A 20,050-nucleotide genomic window follows, 5' to 3' on the forward strand; every position below is an offset into this window, starting at 1 on the left:
CCCTCCAGTGTCACAACATCAAAACAATAGACAAATTAGTAACAATAAAGCAAAATAAATTCAATAAATAAACAGACCAGCACGATAAAGCAGTCATACCCTATAGTTTCAACATATTGCACGTTTCACCTATTGCAATTGTGAATAGCAGCATTAAAGTTATGCAATGGACCAACTGGGTTGTGAACATGAGACTGTATCATAAACATGAAGGTGCACTGGATCGCTAGTGCACCACTGCACCACCAGTGCACCACTGTACCACCATGTATCCACTGTTCTCCTGTTTTGTGCTTCTTCATCATATGTTGCTGGGAACCAAAGCTCACGCGGGCGTCATGTAATCCAACTTATAATAAATTTCCAAAGTCGGCATGGATTTTCTTGAAAATGTGTCACGTGGATTGAGTGAGTTTTAGAAGTTTGTTCTTCAGTCATTGTATTGTTTTCGTGCGGCATTCATAGGGCGACGCATCCTGCCTGCGTTTGGGTCCGTTGGATGAGGATGGACAGCCTCCTTTTTCCTCCTCGAACGTTTAACCCGGCGCCGAGTTGGTAACTTTCTACGCTGCGCAAACGTATGACGTAAACAGTGCTGTGTTCGCTTGCGGACGGGAGTCGGATTACAGCGATTCCGTGTCCACTAGTGCCTAATTGTGTTGGTAATTCAATTCTCCCATCTGCACAAGTAGTCTGTAGAGGTATATATCCTAGGCAGGGGAAGGCTGCCTCACTCCCGAGACCCCTAAACCAAAAGGCCGCGTGATATTGCTGATGTTAATCTAGTTTCAGGGGTTAAAACATAATAGTAATTTTAAAAAGTTTAGCGGGTTATCCTCAGTGAGAGGGCTTTAATAGCTGCCGGCTGTAGGGGGGACATTAGCCCTACAGTGTACCGTGACGCTCCCTGGGGGCTGGAAGCCGTGCTTCCAGCATGCTGTCCGTTGAGTTTTACTGCCCCTTCACAGAGGTATAGAATGGCTCTCTCTTATGGAGTGACCCTACTTATGAGGCTTCTGAGAATCAAGCAGCTCCAGTCTTGGACGAAATCCACCCCACATCTTCACTGTACATTAAAACAAGATCTCCTGGCAGCGTAATTGTTACTATATACCACAGACTTACTGAAGTTTTTTCTTTTTTAATTATAGAGGTAATCCAAAAAATTATGAGCGAGTCTGATTTATACTCTGTGTTGGAGGCCTTGGATTCTCTCCTGTATACATACAGCAAATTAAATTAAAGTTTATGCTGGGGCCATGCGCTATATCAGGGATAGGGTTGCTAGTGGACTGAGCAGGACCTCAACAAACGGTGCCTTAAATTGCCGGAATGGAGGATTAGGTTCCATTCCGTCACATGGCAACATGGAACGGCCTTTCAGTTTAAGGTTTCGTCAGCGTGGTGTGACCGACCGTTTTCGTGGTTATGTAGGAACCACGTGTCTCGGCAGATTGTAAGGTGCCGGGTGAATCGCACCATGACTGCAGAGTGTTCTCGGACCCGCGGGTCTGAGAGGACACTAGCATGGGTGACTTTGCGTGTCATGAGGATGTCATGGGACCAATTGCATGATGTGGTCTTTGCAGGGGCCGCATGATCATGCCTGGGAATCAAAGCCCTCCTCTCCTCTTTGTTGACTGGTAGGGGGGGATTGGCTGGGGAGGTTGTTCCCCTTTATTGGGACAAACATCACCACTGCAGGTTACGACACAGTGAATGTGGGTCAATTCAGCCCCGTAGAATTCTCACAGCCTCCTTTTGGTGTCGTTAAGTATACCTTTATGGGTCAGAGTTAATTAGCTATTCTTTGTATGCCAGACATGAACTGTTATCTAAAGCCACTTAGCATAGCAAGTGTCGGTGAACCAGCTGGGTAATCGCCGTAAGCCTGGCTGCCTACACAAGCCTAGGACACCCAGCCCACTCTTAGGCAGCTATTCCGCTTGGTTCCTAGCAGGGTCATTGGTCATCTTTTCTCATGCTGGTGGTCAGAAATGGAAGCTAGGTGCCCTCTTTCGTTGGGATCGGCCCAAGTTTATTTTTGAGTTCAGTCATTGCTCACCGTAGAGCTTCAGAATTCCTGTCTGAAATGTATAAATACCAGTGAGTAGAATGGAAGAAGAATGTTAACAAGTTTCCTGGGATAAGGGATCATTTCTTCCAGTCATCTCTCTCCTTCTCTGCCCTTCCCTCTCTTTATTTCTACGTCCCGCACTCTCTCTTTCTCTCGTTAGCTCTGCTACCAGTCTTAGCCTGCCTGTGGCTGCTGATCTAAGAGCGTCTACGAAGCCCCTCATAGGGATGTAACACTTGGAAACAGCCCCTCTGAGTGGGTTTGCGGCCATGAGCCCAGGACCTGCCTCAACAAAGACCACTGCTGGGCTTCCCCTCCTCCTTTATTCTCTGCTCGTTCTCAACGAAGATCCAAAGTTAACAAACCACAATTTGGGTCTTAGCTAAATGAAAAAATAGATTACTGGCTTAAAAACAGTCCACGACACTCCAAACTGTGTACTGTCAGGCACATAATTGCGTAATAAGATTATCGTTTTCACTGTAGGACTGTAAACAAAATCACATATCCCATTGTTATTCATTTGCTTTGCAAACAAAATCTGTTTTGTTGTATTTTTTCTATATGAAAGCGTATAAGAAAATGTATGTGATAAGGCATGTTGCTGTGTCTTGCAGGAGAGGCAAGAAGCACAGTATCGTCCTGCGGACGCAGCTTTCGGTCAGAGTTCACGCCTGCATCGGTAAGTTTGCGTTAACTTCGCCAACGTACAGTAGAAGATGTTTGTTTGGTGTGGGGGAATGAGTCCCACAGAGAGCAGTCTGATGGGCCGTAGTTCGTACCTGTGTAGGTGTAACGTTAAAGCATCGCTTATCACTTGCATCGAGATTGATGCAGGTCTGATGGTTTTCTCTCGCTATATGGAAAATACAAAGGGTATCGTCGCAATTCCGGACTGCCAGGTTTCCATTGGTGAGCCCCAGCAGAAACACTGGGAGTCTATTGCATATTTTGCGAGGTGTTCGTCAGTGTGAAATGCAGCCTGTAGCGGGTTGGACGCAGGGTCAGACTGTTGGAGGACAGACGCACATATACACACACGCTCACTCAACACAGTGGAGGTCACACGGCACCCATGGAGGACGCCCCCTACAGGCATGTGCGGGTATGACCGCTTTGGCCTCAGACAGCCTTTGGATGGCACTAGTTATTTTACGTGTTTTTCGTATATTCCTCAAATGTGAAGTAGGGATACTTACTGGTGAGCTAGCTAAGATTGTTTTGTTTAGCAGGATCTCTGAAAATGACCTTTTCTTAATAATAACACTCAATAAGAAAAATGAACTGTACTGCATCATCTGGTCTGACAGAACAAATATGCATTTATTATGGATGCATGTAATGAGCTGAAGATTTCAATCTTCCTTCTGCCTCCGCACACTTAGCCACCTGCGGAATCCCCGCCGCTTTGGGCTCAGATGACCGTCGGCTAGTTCAGAAGTGTTTTATATGTCAGCATCTGTTGCTGCTCGCTAGGTGTGGGCGTTTCCGCAGTGCCTCAAAGGAGGGGCGTTTACCTACGGCTACAGACCGCAGCGTACGCTGCCAAAAGCTGGGGAATCTCAGCGGTTTTATCCCGCTTTTTGGTATATACGACACCTACCATGTCACTGAAACGTACTGACATATCGCCTGCTGTGAAACAAAGCAGCACATGTTATTAAATGTAAAAATGTAAGCAACGAAAATTGCTGGAAGGTTGATACAACAATGTGTATGTAATACTAAGATCTATGTTTAAACTTCAGTGTATAAATATGAACTTTATACCAGTGTTCCCTAATTCTGGTGCTGGAAGGCCTGTTTGCACATCTCTCTGCTTAGTCACATCTACTATACCTGGTAATTAGCTGAGTCAGATACTGCAAACCGTGTTGGATTCTGGCCTCCAGACCTGGAATTGGGGAATCCTGCGTGATCATCTATTCGCCGTAGAAAGTCTTGTTTTCCTGCCCAGGTCATTTGTAATTCTGCAGTCTGTGGACCCAACCTGGACCTCAGCTCATGCTTTCAGATCTCTGGTTATTCTATATATGGTGTGGGCCGAGCTATGAGGGGGAGCGGGGGGGGGGGGGGGGGGGGGTACTTCTCCAATGCAAATAATTACATTTAGCGGTTTTCCATCTGTTGCAGGCCAGTGGTTTCCATTAAATCTCAGTCTAGCTTATTAGATTGCGCAAAAACTTGATCTCCGAGCTACGGAAGGAATTATCCTCTTTACGTTCAACCAAAACAAAACAACACCCGCGAGTGCTTTCGGACGGGCCGGCAATGACTTGCAGGCTGCATGACCACAGAATGGGACTAACCACAGCAGAGCAGCTAATGTGAAGTGTACGACACAGGAAGTGAGAGCTCCTTTGAAAGGCTGCTCTGTTAGGCGTTATCAGCGGCCGCCTCGCCGTAGCGTGCAAAGAGGTGTCTGGCCCTCCAGCTGCCGCCGCTCGATCCTGTGGCAGGGCGGACGGGGGGAAATAGGGTGCATCTTTTTCCAATGTGTTTTATCTTTCCCGCCATTTGCATGGTTTCCTGCAGGTAATTTGGTTCCTCCTCCAGCTCAAGGACCTTCCTCTCGTGCTGATTGGTAAATGGCCTTCAGGCTGCCCTCATGTGAGTCTGTTTGTTTGTGACACTGGCTGCTCCTTAGCTTCCCCTCCTTATACAAAACTACATTTCCTGACAGTCATTACAGCGTCTCTAGCTGAGCCGGTTCATTTACCTTTATTTTTTACATTTTTAGCAAAAGTAATCAAACAAGTAGTAGGAGAGTTAATATTTATCTTAATCTTTTATCTTAAATTCAATAGTACGACTAATGTTTAACAGCTGGAAACTGAGCCACTGCACTTTTCCTGGTTCTGATCCTCTTTTTACATTCACTAGCATAAGGTACTTTAGCTGAGCTGAAGCTGCAGCCACTACATTGGATGAAACTGTTGCTGTTAGTTTTCTCAGTCAACAGCAAGAAGGACAATAATAACAATCTGCAACTTTTTTACATGCTTGCTTGGTATTATATGGTTAGATTGTGGCGGAAATGTTGAAGATCTTATTAAAAGGCTACAAAGAAGAACACCAGCAATAAGCTGTCAGTAGTATTATGGCTATTGAGCGAGGGCTTTACCGACACATGGTGCCTGCGCCAGGGTCCTTCCGCTGCTGCAGTGGCACTAGGATCTCCTGTCACTTCAAAGGGCCTTGGGGTTGACCCCATGTCGGCGGGATGCATACATCAGGAAGCAGCCATTATGCTGTGATCTTTCACTGACAACCAAGCCTGTTCTTTCACAAGGCCGGATTCTGTGCAGGCCTTCCTCTTCAGTGGGTGGGTCATTAAAGAGTGACATTCCACCTCAGTGCCCCCCTCCTCTTCACCTTCCCCCCCCCCCCCCCCCCGGTCCCCCTCCCACCACAGATCGTCTTGGGGCCCCCTAGCCTCTTGTCCCCAGCATTTTTGCCACAGAGTCGGGCTATTGCTGAACCGGCATGAAAGTGTGTGAGAGAGCTGGGGGGGCGTGGGGGGGTTTACTTCTGAGTATTGTACCATGAAGCAGCTTTGCGCACCCGAGTGACAGGGGGGAGAGAGATGAGCCGTTCTAATTGGATAATGACTCGCTCCTCATGTTGACAGACAGCTGCTTCCTGTCTGGGTGCTGGGTGACCGTTAGCGGAGCAGATAAGAGCCGCCAGGGCCGGCCGGCGCGTTACCTCAGCCATTTGTCCCGAATTCTGGGCGGGAAACCATTCAGCACTTCGGCCTTTTCACGGTTTTGTCTTCTGTAAAAGTTTTAGCAGATGGACCCCGTAGGCAGATCTGCTCACAGAGGCAGCTCCCATTTTCATTGCCGATTGCGGGATGGTATCAGCATATTTTTCAGCTCATTTATCAGGCGTTTGGCGCAAAACTGTTAGAAAAACAGCAAAATATGGAACCATCCTTATGCATGTCACACGATAGAGCTTCCCATCTGCCTGCGTTCCCTCCTTAACCCTCAGGACCGACATCGCACTGCACGGTAACACACACAGCATTTACTAATAAACAGGTGGCTGTTTCACTCAGGAGGTGGAGGTTCCAGGGGATTTCACGCTTAATAAGAAATGCACTGTGCTGGATGTCTCCACACTGTACGACTGGGAATTGTAGGAGTCAAAAGTAGGTCACTGGAACAAGGAAGAAAAAAAATCAGTATTATTCTGTTTGGAAAGTATGTTTTTTCCATTACATATTTTTCTGCTATTTACTGTAAATAGATCTTTGCTTTTTGGATTGTATTAGTGTATATTCTGAGGCCACTTTACCTTTTATTATTATTTACTTTTAAATTTGGGAAATTGAATGATGGATTAATGGTTTAATGAGTTGTTTGCCTTGAATGGCTTTCATTAGCAGTCCATGGGTTCAGGGTTGCTCTCGGTCTTGGACCTTGGGGTAAAATCCCATAATAGACGAGAGGTTTCCCCCGGCGTTTCCTCACATCTGAGGCCGTGTAACTTAAGGAGACTAAGCTTCGCCGCTCCGAAAAGAAAAGGAAAGAAAGGCTGTTAGCAGGTACCGGAGCCCCCAGAAGCCCCCAGAATGTTAATCCCTTTACGGAGCTGCCGGGGGTCCGGCTGCTTGGGGTTGCTGTGTGTACAGAGCCAGGTCTTCCCACAGACCCCTGTCAATAGCACTTAGCTTCAGGCGATGAGAGGGAGTTTGCCGACGGCGAGAGAGATGTAAAACAGAGGAATGAGCCGTGGCAGATAAGATGTGCTATGAATATCGAAACAGCAGATTTCTAGCTTTCAGGACCAAAATGGTTATTGTGCAACTGGGGATTCACCTGCCCACGCAGATTCAATGGACAGTTCCAGATACAGCCAACTGCGATCCACCAGAAGCCGTAACACACCAGTGTCGACTTACCAGGGCGGTAAACCCTGCATTTGCTAACCAGTCCTGATGAATTAAGCTGTGACTGTGAAGCCGTTCTGCCATCAGCCTGTATGTCTGCAGACAAGGGAGGTTCCATGTAAAGAAGGTGTCTGGTTGGGCTGCAAGCCTGCGGAGTTCTTGCTCTTTCTTGCGCTAAAGTTCAGCATTTTCGTAGTTTACATTTAGCTACTTTCGCACTATATGCCATGTTGGTTCTTTTTTCTGTATAAGACGGAAACATTCATCTTCATCAAATGCTTGATTGTCAAAGGGGGGGGGGTCTGTCTGCTACTTTGGCTTTCTGTAAACTATGGGATTTTGACAGAGGCTAATCTAGGTTTGCTAATTATGGTCATTAACACACTCAAACATATGGCTGCGGTCAACTGCAATACAAGGGCCCTCAGTTAGACTCCCGCACATAACAGAACGTCAGCAAGACTGAACGCCTGTACTAGCTGGGTAAATGCTTTATTAAACGGCTCTCCTACCCTGAGTTCTGTGATTCATCGTAATCATGGCGTCTGGGGGGATTCATCAACACTGTTTTAAAACAAAGCCAAATCGATGACTATCCTCATCAAGCAGAAAACCTATGTACTGCCTGCAGGGAGAAATGACTTACAGTGAGTTTAGATCAGCAGTACAGCATGCTAGGTGACCTGTGATTTAGAGAAAATGGGGGTGTCGTTGTCCATAGTTTACGGTAAAAATGCCAAAAACTAAGCGATAATTATTCTCCACAGAAACGAATGCAGTCCGTCCTTCAGTCGCCCGCTGTAATCACCAGCTCCTCAAAGATAAACAGTTCTAATGCTTCCACCAACAATCCAGCAAAGTTCAGGCGCTGAACCAGGATTATGGCCCAACACCATTAACATAACTCTAAACACAGACTTTGATCATTCGCTCCCTGAATTATTGTCTCTTGCTCCAGCTTCAAGGTACAGCTTCAGATTATACTGAAGTAGGAGAGGGTATATGCTTCACTTTATGTTATTCAAGCAAGGATCTTGAAATGCTTTCTGTGTTTATTGAGCATTGCCCAGTTTCTTATATGTTCTGGACTGAAGTTGCTGAGTAAACAGCAGGCACAAGGTCTGTTAGGGCCGGACATGAACATTGCTAACAGCTATTGCCTTTGCACTGAGTATAACATAGTAGCACTTAGATATGAGATTGCTGGGAATAATATGTTTGAGTTCTGCTGACCAGCTTCCTGATCCATGGGAGGTGAGAATAAAAATTGAATTTCAGGACTTGCATTTCCTGTAAACAGATCCAGCTCATGGAAAATTAATCGCACTCTCGTTGATTCAGCCTTGTTGACAGATCATTGGAGATCACCTACTAAATGTCACTGGACACCCCTTTAAGGATATGCCGAGATATTCAGTCGCCCCCAAAAAAACCACGGTCACTGTAGAGTTTGGGACACGACACTACATTTACGTGACATGAGCGATGACAGCACACGACGCTTTCATGCGTGAGGGACAACCTCTTACTAAGATGTTGAAGGTCAGTGAGTAATGGGAGTAATGGGAACCAAGTTATGGAAAGGTACCTCTATTAATTAAACTGCAACTGGACCAGTCAGGATATCTAACTCATTTTGGGCCTTGATTTATAACTCTTCAATGTCTTCCCGATACATCACTTTGCTCTATGGCTTGCAAGCCAAAATGTCTGCCATGATGAATGGATATTGTACAACGTAAATTACTTTTGGTTCCTGTTGTCTTCTCAGGCTAGATTCGCTGTATTTAACATGTAACTGAGACGGGACTCACACTGAGCACATTTGCACCTGGTGTAAAGGGAAATTGCTATGAATGTCCATCTTCTGGAGATGCTTCCTGAACAGTTATTAGACAGCTTAGGCTTTTGAATATTTTGTACAAGGCCTTTGTATAATTCTGCTGACTTTATAACAGGTGAGAGTTTAGGTTTAGTTTCCGTCTTTCTTATTTGAACATTGATGAGGCTTGTGTACACCCTACATGCATGAGACCAGCATTTGATTAACGTTACGCAAGGAAATTGTTTTAAAAGGAAGAGGGCTGTTAACCAAACAAAAAGTTCTGGAAGACCTCTGCCTTGCTTGAACCATTGAGGATACTTACTTGCACAGTCGAGAATACTTACTAGTACCATTGAGAATACTTCTATCTTTGTAAATGAGTGATGCTGAGCATCTGCAATGAGTTACTACAACTCGAGTGTATTTTTCCGATGGATTAGCTGAACGGCGTGCAGAAAGCCGGTCCCACGGTGTCAGGTCACCATTAATATTTACGCTCCTGTGTTTGTGTGTCATGTCAGTGCAGTAAATAAGAGTTACAGGAGCACCTGCGGCATTGGTCTTCCCTGCTGGCAGCTCTCCGGCGTTTCCACAAACTCGGCCAGAACTTTCCCTGAGGCCCAAGCTACACACACAAGTCCACACGTACGCACCGAAGACCCAAGGGCGTACACAGGGCACTGATGCTTACATGCAGGCACACACGGTGTTGCTTAAACGCCTTTTATGGATCCTTTTACAGGGGCCTTACTGGCAGGTTTAGTCGTCTGTCAATAAGCCTTCCTCAGTTCAGCCGTACTCTTTTTTTTTGTTATAGAACATGGAACAGTTCTTACCCGTCGTCTCGGGTGAAGGAGGCCAGATTTGAAGAATTTAAGAGAACGCGGTTGCTGTTTAACTCATTAGTTTGTACTTTTGTAGTCTTTTTACTTAGCACTTTTACAGGGGACAGTCAGTCAGTTATATCGACTGCTGTCAGCGACAGGTTCGTGGTGTTACTTCGTTCACACTGCCCTGGCTAAGAGCCTCTTGACAGAAATCAAACGTTGAAAGTTTGCTTCAGTGTTAAAAACATTAAATTTGGCTGTAAAGGCACAATATAGCATAGGTATGCTTAGGTGAATATTTGTTGCATCTAATCTGTGAAAGTAATGCCCTTGTTTGGGGGTCATGGACTCACGAATGATGTGGCTGTACCACTCATTGGACATCGAAACCCCAAACTCTCCATCATGTCAGGAGAGGAGAAACATCTTTTTCCTGCAGGACGTTCTTGGGATGGGGGATATTTTTAGCTGGGCGCCTCCATGCGATGAGAGCAGCGACAGACTTTTTTCACCTCTCTCTGGTGAGTGGACTTGAGGCTCTTTCCACGGTTGCCTCTGGCTACCTGGATGTAACCTATGGAGACGAGTCCATTGAGGAGGGTCATTCTATCCAGCCAGTCGTCCACCGAGAGAGGTATCAGTTTCCCTGTAGACTAGGGCTCTTCTGGATCTTCTCCCCATCACGGTACTGTGGATTTCTAAACATGATGGAGGTCAGAAAGCCAACCATTACGACTGCGTGTTAATTACTGTAAAACATTATTTTGATGTACATGACCCCAGATTCATATTGGAAGCTTCCTGCCAAGCCTGTTGTTAGGGCTGTTCTGTTTGCATCCTGTTTGGACATTAAATCATTCTCTCAGCTGTGCAACCTGCCATAAGATCAAGTACGGACGCAAAATGGTTTAGGGGGCTTCCCCAGGACTGAAATTTGCCCCCAGAACAGGGGAGCAAAGCTATTGGCGAGGTTGTCGACTCTCACGCATCTGGCCTGACACTCACTCATTCAAACTCTCATGCCCAGGCAAGAAAACTTACGGCAAATCTATATTATTCCATTATGCACCTAAAATTATCTACATTAAAAGCGCTGGGATAGTTTTCAAACCCTACAGACTTACATACATGTAAATGACTGTTAAGACTTGTCTTGAATTGAAAATTTCACGCCAGCCAGTGGACCAAAGTTGGCAACTGTAACGGTGTTAGGCCAGGGTGTGGAAACCCCAGGGTGTGGAAACCCCAGGGTGTGGAAACCTCAGGGTGTGGAAACCCCAGGGTGTGGAAACCTCAGGGTGTGGAAACCCCAGGGTCTGGAAACCCCAGGGTCTGGAAACCCCTGGGTGTGGAAACCCCAGGGTGTGGAAACCTCAGGGTGTGGAAACCCCAGGGTGTGGAAACCCCAGGGTGTGGAAACCCCATGCAAGTACAGGGATCTTGACTGGGAATAAATTTCCTTGCTTGTCTGATACTAGGATGATTCTGCTGGTAGCATCCATGACCTCCTATTAACAGTCAGTGATAGAAGTTTTCTCAATGGAACAAGTAAGTATCCTCAACAGTACAAGCAAATATCTTCAACGGTACACGTAAGTATCCTCAATGGTACAAGCAAATATCCTCAACGGTACAAGTAAGTATCCTCAATGGTACAAGTAAGTATTCTCAATGGTGCAAGCAAGTAGCCTCAACGATACAAGTAAGTATCCTCAATGGTACAAGTAAGTATCCTCAATGGTACAAGTAAGTATCCTGAACAGCGCAAGCAAGTATACTTAATGGTACAACAATACATACGGTACCCCTACATAGTTTCAGGTGGGACCAACCCTTTTGCTTCCAGAACTGATTTAAGGGTTGATGAGCCGTGCCTTTGGGATTTTCCTTTTTACGTACAGCTGTTGAACTGAGCTATTCCTTTTGCACTTACGGGCCATTCCGATGCTTAGCCACACAGTAAGTGAACCTCTTGTTCCCATCGGTAAGTGTCTGTTTGCTGTATGCAGACACAGTTCGCTCAGAGTAGCAGGCTATTTGTGTTAACGAGCAGGTGTACCTATTCAAATCGGCCTCAGAGTGTACTCTGAGATACTTGAAAGCACACACAGCTGTTCTAGAGTGACAGGATGCATGCCAAAACAGGTCAACACATATGAACATGTTTCATTATATACCAGGCAACATTTCTGCATTTTACTGCTGATATAAATATCAAAGAGCATTTTCTGTAAGAATAAAAGGCTGTATTTTTAGACATTCTGCTTTCTTAACTGGTCGCCTGGCTGCTGCAGCACATCGGGTACTGTCGCAGTGGTTATCCTGGCCTCAAGAGATTGTTTATAATCTTTTGTTAACCTGCAATTTTACACTGAACTGTTATATGTTTTGCACAAGCCGTTTTATACAATATGCTTCAGTTTACATTTATATTCCAGGATTAGTATCCATGGAGAATACACTGCACGGCATGATGGGTAAATGGTGGTTTTTTTGGAAAGTGATGGACGTATTTTGCAGCAAACACCACATATTGCAAGTGCAGCCTTGCCCGCCACCATCTATCCCGCTGCATTAACGTGCAAATTGCAAGTACAGCCTCACTCACCACCATCTATCCCGCTGCATTAACGCGCAAATTGCAAGTACAGCCTCACTCACCACCATCTATCCCGCTGCATTAACGCGCAAATCGCAAGTGCAGCCTCACTCGCCACCATCTATCCCGCTGCATTAACGCGCAAATCGCAAGTACAGCCTCACTCGCCACCATCTATCCTGCTGCATTAACGCGCAAATCGTAAGTACAGCCTCACTCGCCACCATCTATCCCGCTGCATTAACGCGCAAATCGCAAGTGCAGCCTCACTCGCCACCATCTATCCCGCTGCATTAACGCGCAAATCGCAAGTGCAGCCTCACTCGCCACCATCTATCCCGCTGCATTAACGCGCAAATTGCAAGTGCAGCCTCACTCGCCACCATGTATCCCGCTGCATTAACGCACAAATCGCAAGTGCAGCCTAGTCCGGCACCATCTGTCTCGCTGCATTAGCCCACAGATTACAAATGAAGTGGTTCTGCACAGAAGTTGAATTTCACATTTATGGTCCCCTGCCACAAACGTAGCCAGTGACTTTAATTATTTATTAAATCAGTAATCACCCCGCTTCTTCTGTCGCCACCCTAGTGGGAGCCCAAGGGAGCGGCGGCCCAAAACTCACATGCCGATCTGCAGCTGTGCCTCCCATAAGTGGAAGCCCCCTAAGCCGTTTTGGTTCGTACTTGATCTTGTGGCAGGTTGCACAGCTGAGAGAATGATTTAATGTCCAAACAGAATGCGTGTGCCGCATGTGTGAAACCGATGCATTTTTTAAAAAGCTGCTTTCATGCTACAGGTGTTCCTATAAAGTAACGAACAAATCTCATCGAACTTGTTTGAAATCGTTCTGCTAATGTGATGTCGCCCGAGATACTGGGCTTCTTTCATCAAAGTCCCTGCAAAGTGGTTTTTTTGCAGAGTAAAAGCTTTTAAACTAGTGCTTTTCGGGGCTATTTGGATCGTCTTCTTATTACATTAGTAACGGGGTTATTTAGCATTTTGACTTGTAAGTTTTCGGACCTTGTGCGATGTATGGAGCGAGTCCTAAATGATGACCTGCAGCATGTTTAATTTGTTTTTAAAAAGATATATAAAAACACTCTGGGGTCAGATGAAAGTCTGGAGCCCTGCGAGCGACCCCCTCTCGGCCCACCCGCGATCGTGAAGCGGGAGGGGATTAGGGGATCTTTGTGAGAGGGTGTCTCTAAAGGAGATGATGGGGGTCACGGATATAAAAAGAACAGAGAGGCTGTTCTCTGTGAACAGCGGCCAAGCGGCGCACTCAGCCGGCACCACACCCGGCTCCGATCACGCTCTGATCGCTTCATTTCGAGCTTCCAGCAGAGCCCCGGTGTCAAATCGGGGGGTGGGGGGGCTGCATATCTCTGCAACCCCACTGGTCCACGGCGTATAACAGCTGGACACAACCACCGCTGCGATTCGTCCCTTCTCATCTCATGGTCCGTCATTGTATTTTTTTAATAAATCTGTTTCCTCTAATCTGAGTGACCATTCCCACTGAAGAGAGACTGATTTGTTCTTTTCTTTTTTTTGGGGTATAATTTCATGCACCGAGTATTTTGTAGACTTAACCGTTTTTGCCGACTTTGAGAACTTCCTGCAGGGCGAATGTGTGAATCCTTCTACGGGGGCAGAATAGCAGTTCCCCTTTGCTTTCTTTTCAAGCAGACAGTTATTACATTAAGATGCCCTCTCTTAGAGTCATGCCAGTGAAGGGGCCCGCAAACATGGTACGGTGGGGGCACAGGGGGCTCCCAGTTCCTTCACTCTTCCCAGGATTGGGAAAAGCCCCCCATGACCCTGACTGGGAGAAGTGTTTAGAAGACAGATGGGTGGGTGATTTTTAAACCGCCCCGTCTAATGGTAAATCCTTCCAGTTTTGCATTTTACGGGGGCTGGCCTTCATTCCTCAGTTACTGGGAGGGTGGGGGGTTCCTCCAACTTCACCTCGCTTCACCTCTTGATGCATGGTCTCATTTCAGCTGCTTGAGTTGTGCAGTCTTACATGTCCAACTGGCATGTACCCAGGTAGTAAAACTATGGGTTTGAAAAAATTTGTTCCATTTGCAATCATGCATAATCACCCATACGGGGCATATCTGTCGTGCTGTTGTGGTGCCGGACCCCTGTCCTGAAATTAAATTCTGGGTATGGGTGTCACGCCCACACGGGCGGACACCCCCAGCTGCAGCTCATTGCGAATAACAGAGCTAGGGATAAAACCTGCGAGTGCTCACCAGTCCGAGGCGAAGTATTGCGCTGATGTCTCGAAGCCTTACTGAGCACTCTATTGTCCATCGTCTTACCCTGCTCCCGAGCCCTGCCTGTTTGCCTCGTGTTCTCCCCTTACCTCTCTCTCTCTCCCGTTCCAGACCCATTCCCGTACCTGACCCGACTGCCCTGCCTGTCCCGGCTCATCTTGTTCCCGATACCCTGTGTGTTCCTGTCTCGTCCCTCCTTGTAGGATTGTCCCCCCGGCTAACGAACCCCTTGCCTGTTTTTCTTACCTGCCTCTCGCCTGTCCCTTCTGGTGCCTCTGTTTGGTTGTTCAGAATAAAGCGCTTAGCAGCTTGCATATTGGGATGCTGGTCTTTCTGCCCCGTTTACCGTGACAATGGGCTTGGACTCAAAAGCAGGCCAAGATTTGGACATGTTTGTAAACGTCACCTCTTTCTGAAAAGTGCAGCCTGTGGTGGAGTTGTCACGCTCATCCTGTCTGACAGGGGGCACTCTCTAGATGCAGGCTTGACCTTATTTATAAGCAGAGGTGTGGTAGAATGCAGGTTTCTGTAATCTATCAGTGGTCTGTGTTTTTCCCCAGCCGTACCTCTAGGCAGTCGTCTACAGCCACATTAAATGGCTGCACGAGTGCCGGTCAGAGGTCGCGACCCGGTATGCCGGCTATGCCAGGCCGCGCGCCGGTATCTGCTCTATCTGTAACGAGGTCCGGGTGTCACTCTCATCCTCTCTAATTTCAGCGAGTCATGGTCTTGCCTGTTGTGTAAGTGGTGTGTTGTGTGATTTGTCCATAGCCTACTTGACAGGACCTTGAGGGTCGGCAATGGAAAACACAACAAACCGTATGTGAGGAACAGTCAAGATCAAAGAGCAGGACCCCATATAGGGTCGCACAGGGTCTGTTGCTTTCACCTGGAGTGATAAACACTGGGGGTGTCAAACGCCGGCTGACTAGAGGTGAGGCGCAGCACAGTTCCCTGCCTCTGGGGGAAGCGGCACCACAGCTAAGCTTGTTGTTTTAGCTGATTCGCCTGGTGGGTTTACATGGGGGATCATGTCGGGGGTCCATTTAAGCCCACCCCTCCCACCTCTTGTCTCTCCCGCATCGAGTCAGACAGCCAGGAATCTTCCGGGAGGTCACCCCTAGTGCAGCATCATCATGCTTGTGTTGATTTCATGATAATGATGATAAATATGAGGATGATCAACATCACCTATGTGTATCTTTCTCTTTCACCGGAAGTGAACACCCCCCACTACCCCCAACCCCCCCCCCCACCACACACACACACACACACACACACATCATGCATCCTGTTACTCATGACCCTACACCACGTAACACTCAGCCAAGCGGTGAGTCCAGGTATGGTTTTTGAAGACGTTTTTATTTGCATGAGTTATATTTCAGAGCCTGGGAATTTCATTGGCTAAATGTAGCACAACACAGCAGAGGGAAAAAAAAAAAGATTGTTGGCTTGCAGTGTGAGTGTTAACTTTCCCCCTCCGTTAGTCTGTGGCCCTAACCTCCAGATGGCCAAAACGGTTACAGACCCAAAATGGGAAAAGTCCAAAGTGAAGCTTCGAGTACACGCCTGCCTGAGGGAAGGCCTCTCACACTGTGCTGTGTGAGGGACAGGCGGATACGTCCGCGGTTAATGGCCGGGGAAAGGTCAGGGAATCGTCCTCACAAACCAGGATATAAGCAGAACCTGCCTAGAGTGTGTGTGAGCAGCTGACCCCATTAAATAAGCTGAGTAATGAATGCAGGGACACTAAATGGATAATCAGCTATAAGTGAGAAGTGCTATTCTGGTGTTTAGGGCTAGACGGCCATTACGGAGGCCCTAGAGGTGACACCGGTTAGCCTGCGTGGGAAGGCTAGGTAAACGGGGCTAGGGATTGGGGGGACGTGTACCCCGCAATAATTACATTTAAATTATTTTGTTGTGTGTGTGTCCCCCCAGGTATCAAACCACATCCCATACTCTTGGTGGTTTACGGCGGATGTGCATGTTGCTGTTTGGTTACTATTGCTCAGTCATGCTGTGTTTTCCCTACTTGGGCCTGTACATTGTTTGCTGAGCGAATACGATGAGAATTTAAGCTTAAGCTTTAAACCTCCTGTGCTCAGGGTAATGTGGGCAGAGAGAAGGCCTGCCCTCTAAGAATGGCTGGGCAGCTGGAGGATGGTGCTGCTCTTCTGGGTCCTTCTGGGCTCTTCTCCGGTCATAGACAAGCACCTTTCTAGTCTGGAGGCTTCTCAATATTTTAGCTGAAATGTCAGATTGTTTTGCGTGTTTTTATGGTTTAAGATTTTAATACACAGAGTTTCTTGTTAGTTCCGGTGCTGCTCCAGTGCTGCTCCCACTTGTATAAGGACTTTCACTGGAAGCTCAGCCTAACTGCAGTGACGTCTAGTCGACTCCTTGACAGCACATATGTTTGCAATGTACTACTTGCCTCACTTGCACATCACTTTGGACAAAGGCATCCACTAAATGTGTAAATGCGTGAGGCATCTCCTGGGATTCTTTGAGGTCCTTCATCCTCGCCACGGACCAGCGTCTCTGTCCGGCTACTTCTCAGCCATGTTGGCATGCAGGCTGCCTGCAGCATTAGCCGTGTCATTCTGATTGGCCAGGTCATCCATGTGAGGTGTCTGTTTGCAGCTGCAGGCCAGTGACTCTGTAGTTCATTTCGAGGAGGTTACTTGTTGTGGTCAGTGCTTACAATTTGGTTCCGTTGAAGGAGCACTAGTCAGCGTGGAGCGGGGAGCCGATGCCTCTATCGCATTCCTGTGCTCTCTGTCTGCGATCCAGTCCTTCAGTTTCAGCGGTGAATGACTTTTTTACACCTACGTGGTGGCTGTGCTAAGGGTTAGGTAGGGAGAGGAACTCCCTGAGAAGGCTGTCAGACTGCATTGCGTCAGTAATAAACAAAGAGAAGCTCAGGGCGACCTTGTGGCCTTTCGTGTCAGACATCGTAACAGCCACAGTAATGTAGAAACTGCTTAGTATTCTGGCTCAAAGTAAGTTACCACTGGAAGCTCTCTGTGCCCAGGGTGTCTTAGCTGACGTTGTCCGTCGTCCGACCAATTTAGACTTGACTCCCTTAAATTTTTTCTCCTGGGAAAGCTTTGCTTTCAGAGTCCAGAAAGTCAACAGTAAACGTCTAATACCATTGAAGGCAACTTTCCAAAGCTCACTCAGTCCACGGGATATTCTAGAACATGTAGGTGTACTTAATGAGTTTTGGAAATTTAATGGAAGTTCTTCATTGGATTACATGAGGACTGTGAGTTTTGGTTCCCAACACTGTAACATATGATGAGGAATTTTGACCGTAGGTCACTGGCGGTCACCTCGTAAGCAAAGGAAATGGTTCACAGTCTTGCTGGTTCTCCCTGCAGTGTTTCCGTGGGTCTTTCTCTGAAGCTCTGGCATCACTCTGAAGGTTTGTGAGGCATCACAGAGTAAACGGCAAACATGCTGAAGGAGTCTTACAGCGTAAAGCTCCTCTTTGCAGCTGTCTCTTCTCCTCAGACCTTCCATTGTAGCACACTCTTCTGGGCTTTGTTTAAACAAGCCAAGTGTTGCTTTCTCTCCTCTGCCAGGATCAATAGGGGGTCTAACCCCTCTCCTTGCCTCACTGTAGCACCTGGTGACCCCTTGGGGCTGTCCGCCGTGATCGTGTGACATCCGCCCTCAAAGAGCGAGTTTATCCTCTCTCGCTTCCAATCGACAGCTCAGCGGGATCCCGGCCAGCCCCCCTGCAGGGGTCCCGACCAGCCCACCGCTGGGGTCCCGGCCAGCCCCTCAAAAGGAGGACCTAGAAAAACTGTCCTGTAAAATTAGGAACAGATTTTTCCAGGCTATTCCATTTATTTTTAGTTTATCTTGTAAAATTCCTGGAAAATGAAGCTTTCCCAAAGAAGCATGATGATGTACAAACGCACGGCATTCTGTCAGAGTTTTAGTAGAGGTGAAGCATTAGTGTCGACTTTTGATTGGGCAATAAGTGGGTAGTATCATACTTCTGGTCGCTCTCCTTTGGACACACACACACACACACACACACACACACAGCTGTCACACAGTACCCTGTCTCTTTCATCTGGCAGCCCATTCATGTCGTACCCAGTGATTCCGGTGTTCAGTGAGGGCAGGGGGCAGGTCTCGGGGTGGACCACAGATGAAAGTGGGGTGGACGGGGCAGTGGGGGGGAGCTGCATCGGCTTTTGTCTCCTGGACTCCGCTGTCACTTTTGAGCTGACCTGTGGAGGTCTCTCGGTGGCCCCAGTGGCTTCTGGGAAGTGGGGTTTGTGCCTGTCACTGGAGTGATTAATGGCGCTTTGTGTTTACAGTGGCTGGGGCTGGGTGCATTCACAGGCTGGGGTGTATTGATGTAATTGGCAGCTCTCTGTTGGATCTGTCTGCCCCTTATATTACATTTGTGTTGCTGTGAAGTGATTCAAAGCCGTATATTGGGGGATGTAAGTTATCAAGTTTTCCATTTTTACCTACAGATTTAAATCAATAGTTTATTAGTTAGTTTATAGTTATTATACTTAGTTTATTATTATTATAATACATATATATATATGCTTCATTATCTGTGGATATTTACATTTATTTATCTGATATACTTTAAAGTGGTAGACAATTTTTCACGTTTACATAACTTTAGTCCCACGTTAAAGCAGAGTGCTGGTCCTCTCAAGCTGCTTTTGACTGATGTCAGAAAGGGCTTTACAGTATAGATATCTCTCCGACTGCAGGGTCAAAGGGCCACGCTGAGAGAGTCAGGCTTCCAGTCAGACATTTGCTGTCAGCTAATCTCTGTTGGGACAGACCTAGAGCGTGAGAGAGGCCCAAGGTAAACGCTGCCTCAGAGCCACTGGGTCTTCTCCCTGCCCCTCCCCCAAACCACCCTCAGACCTGCCGGATCCCCTCCCTGTGCCCAACCATCTTGGTCCCCCAAACCACCCTCAGACCTGCCGGATTCCCTCCCTGTGCCCAACCATCTTGGTCCCCCAAACCACCCTCAGACCTGCCGGATCCCCTCCCTGTGCCCAACCATCTTGGTCCCCCAAACCACCCTCAGACCTGCTGGATCCCCTCCCTGTGCCCAACCATCTTGGTCCCCCAAACCACCCTTAGACCTGCCGGATTCCCTCCCTGTGCCCAACCATCTTGGTCCCCCAAACCACCCTCAGACCTGCCGGATTCCCTCCCTGTGCCCAACCATCTTGGTCCCCCGTAACCACCCTCAGACCTGCCGGATCCTCTCCCTGTGCCCAACCATCTTGGTCCCCCGTAACCACCCTCAGACCTGCCGGATCCTCTCCCTGCACCCGACCTCCTGGGATTGTCCTGCGTGACACCGGCAGTGCGCCCCTTCTCGCTGTCCCCATGATTGAGAGCCGTCCCCCTGGCGTTCGGGCCGGACCGTCAGCAGGGGCATTGTGGGGCACGGCGGCCTTTGTGGCCAAGGAGCCCTTTGGGGAAGGAGGGGGCACCGGGCACAGTCAGGCTCCTGTCGTCTCAGATAAAAGGCCGGC

The 20,050-nt window shown here is 47.6% G+C and overlaps 1 protein-coding gene across 2 annotated transcripts in view; it reads left to right on the top strand.

Moving 5' to 3' along the window:
- LOC125748779 (FH1/FH2 domain-containing protein 3-like) overlaps window positions 1-20,050 on the top strand; it is a 136,299-nt gene that overhangs the window by 13,897 nt on the left and 102,352 nt on the right. For both annotated transcript variants that reach the window (XM_049025347.1, XM_049025348.1), the window contains exon 3: window positions 2,695-2,759. In XM_049025347.1, coding sequence (XP_048881304.1) covers window positions 2,695-2,759 — 65 coding nt within the window. The remainder of the gene's footprint in view (window positions 1-2,694; window positions 2,760-20,050) is intronic.

The sequence above is a fragment of the Brienomyrus brachyistius genome, chromosome 9 (genome assembly GCF_023856365.1).
Source record: "Brienomyrus brachyistius isolate T26 chromosome 9, BBRACH_0.4, whole genome shotgun sequence".
Classification (NCBI taxonomy): domain Eukaryota; kingdom Metazoa; phylum Chordata; class Actinopteri; order Osteoglossiformes; family Mormyridae; genus Brienomyrus; species Brienomyrus brachyistius.